Source organism: Myotis davidii, unplaced genomic scaffold (assembly GCF_000327345.1).
Source record: "Myotis davidii unplaced genomic scaffold, ASM32734v1 scaffold115, whole genome shotgun sequence".
NCBI classification, from domain to species: Eukaryota; Metazoa; Chordata; class Mammalia; order Chiroptera; family Vespertilionidae; genus Myotis; species Myotis davidii.
In genome coordinates, this window is record NW_006291010.1 from 2,969,456 (window position 1) to 2,970,998 (window position 1,543).

The window sequence follows — 1,543 nt, forward strand, 5'->3', positions numbered from 1 at the left end:
TTTTTCTGTAGATAATAAATAACATCATCACACTGACAGAAAAATTTAAACAATGACAGTAGATCATTGGTCCATCTCTCTCACCTTCTGTAAGTTATTCAATGATTTATTAATGTTACCACTAGACAAGGAATCCTGAATAGTTTTAAGAAGTTATTTCCATAGTTCCGTTGAACCATTATTTAAATCTCTTCTTCTTAAATTTTTACATAGGTCTAAGCTGCTGACAAGGCCCCAGCAGTATATTATTTTAATTTTCCATAATTACTAGCACAGGACTTGCCCATAATAGGTGGTTTTAAAGCATTTGCTGATCTTATAAAAAAAACTTGAATTTCCTCAATTCTAACACTGAATTTACTGAAATATGTACTGCAATTTTTAAATAGATTTTCAGGGGAAAACCAAGAAGGGAGTTAAATAAAAGAGACTTTCTTGTAAGTTGTACTCTGACTGCAAATATGTTCAGGTGAGAGGGGGTGAGAGGGTTGTAAATTGTACTGGCTATGATGCATGCTGAAGTACCAGCTGTTAAAGCCATAGTTTATTGTTTTCAACTGCACTTGCGTATGTACACATGGTAACCCAAAACCATAGAATTTTATTTGTCTAGGTATCTTTGAAGATATGTATTCCAGGTCCCTAACAAGATTTTAAGCAAGATGACAACTACAAAGGGTAAATCAAACATCCCTTTCAGACTGTAAGAGTTTCAGATGGCAAAACAGAACTAACATTTATTTGTGAATTTTCTAGTAAAAAATTAATTTATCCTATACAGGACCACATCACTGAAGCAGAGCAGGCCTAAGATTTCTGTCCTACTGATGTACATGTGCAACTCTATCCTCCTCTCCTCATATATATATTCCCTACATATATTTAGGTCAAACTACTCAAATTCTGAAGCCAATGCATGCAAATGTATGATTTAAAAAGAGAAGATCTCAAAACTCTCAATAATGAGCTCAATCTTGACTGACAATGAGCCCATAGAGGTCCCTGCAGGGAAGACAGCTTCTTCACAACATCACTCCTACAAAAGGAGACACTTCTTCTGGAAAAATGCAACCTCCCAGGGTCAGAACATCTTGGGGGAAAGAGGGTTGCCTAACTCATCCCAGGGGGGGATCACCAACCTGGGTGATGTGTCAGGGGCTGAGAAAAATCGCAGCCAGACCCTCCTCACCCCTGAGTAGATATATGTTGCTACAACGCTGCAAAATTATGTGCTGAACTAAAGAACAGTGAAGGACTTACCCTCCTGCCAAGGAACTGTTCTTCTTTCATCGTGTTTTCAGAGGAACGGGGCAAGCTTGGCATCTCTCGAGGCTCTTCTTTGACATTCTGTCTTCTAAATGTGTGTCTGAAACACACACACACACATACAAACACAACGCACACATTTATTAGATTATTCTTTGAGCCACGGCTCTCTAATATCTTTCATGAGATGGCTTATTGTTAGAAGACAGTAGGTTCCATTTAATAGAACATATCTGCCAATAATGGACAGTTAACTCATAATATGAATAAAACACTC

At 37.5% G+C, this 1,543-nt stretch overlaps 1 protein-coding gene across 1 annotated transcript in view; it reads right to left on the reverse strand.

Moving 5' to 3' along the window:
• Positions 1-1,543, reverse strand: part of PLD1 (phospholipase D1) — a 193,482-nt gene that overhangs the window by 97,084 nt on the left and 94,855 nt on the right. The window contains exon 6 of the mRNA XM_015564187.1: positions 1,211-1,366. Coding sequence (XP_015419673.1) covers positions 1,211-1,366 — 156 coding nt within the window. The remainder of the gene's footprint in view (positions 1-1,210; positions 1,367-1,543) is intronic.